The following is a 944-nucleotide window of genomic DNA, read 5'->3' as shown; positions in this document are numbered from 1 at the left end:
GCTGGCGCCTTAGCCGCTTGAGCCACAGGCGCCGAGCCGTTTCTGGTGTATATTTTCAGAAATTTTTCTAAATACGAACACTCATGTAACCTTAGTTTTTCAAAAAACAAGCATAAGTCATTTCAATCACCTCGTCTTTCTAGATAGAACCATGCCCAGAGCATTCTAAATGCCGCAGTTTCTCCTATTCCTGTGTGCAATTATGCAAGTCGGGAAAAACATGCTAAATCTCTAAGAATCTGATCGTCCCAGTCCTTGCATCAAAGAAAAACATGGTGTCGTTGTCTCAGGGCTGCACTGTTGTCATCTGACCAGCTGCGGCCGTGTGAGGCAGTAGGTCAAGGAAGATAAGGTTACTCACGTCAAGTTTTTGAATGAAAATTCGCATTGGGCAGAACTGTTGGCTGGCAAGCTACACACGAGGGGGCCTTCTGAGAGAGCCTGGAGCGACACCACCATGCAGTACACAGCACCGAGGATCGTGATCACGCTGAAAAGTGACGAGAGAAACATCTGGAAAACAACAGAGCCGTTTGCGTGTTATTGCCAGTTCTTGGCCTGCTTCAAGTTCCAACAGCACGTGCGATCTTTTTTTAATCAGCTGCGTCCTCTCTCCAGTCACCCCTTAGTTCTGGACCATAAGATCATAGTTTGGTTAGGTGGGGAGCGTAAGAGGAGGTGGCAGACAAAGTCTGCCATCTGATCAGACTCCGTAATGGATGGTTGGGCTTGCCACGGGCTCAGAAAAGCCCAGCTCTCCTATTCCTGAGCCTTGTCTGTTTCATCTGCTTCCTATTTTGTGTCCTTCCTACTTGACGAGATCTTAACAACCTACATTTTGGTGTCTTGTCTCTTGGCTCCCAAATCTTTAATCTAAATTTAGCCCTGGCTCAGCGCCTGTGGCTCAAGCGGCTAAGGCGCCAGCCACGTACACCCAAGGTGGC

The 944-nt window shown here is 48.2% G+C and overlaps 1 protein-coding gene across 1 annotated transcript in view; it reads right to left on the bottom strand.

Moving 5' to 3' along the window:
• Nucleotides 1–944, bottom strand: part of TM4SF20 (transmembrane 4 L six family member 20) — a 13,861-nt gene that overhangs the window by 2,549 nt on the left and 10,368 nt on the right. The window contains exon 2 of the mRNA XM_003785071.1: nucleotides 362–513. Within this exon, the coding sequence (XP_003785119.1) occupies nucleotides 362–513 (152 nt within the window). The remainder of the gene's footprint in view (nucleotides 1–361; nucleotides 514–944) is intronic.

This window comes from Otolemur garnettii, unplaced genomic scaffold (assembly GCF_000181295.1).
Source record: "Otolemur garnettii isolate 467f Iridium unplaced genomic scaffold, OtoGar3 scaffold00013, whole genome shotgun sequence".
In the NCBI taxonomy this organism is placed as follows: domain Eukaryota; kingdom Metazoa; phylum Chordata; class Mammalia; order Primates; family Galagidae; genus Otolemur; species Otolemur garnettii.
This window is presented reverse-complemented; position numbering and strand designations above follow the sequence as displayed.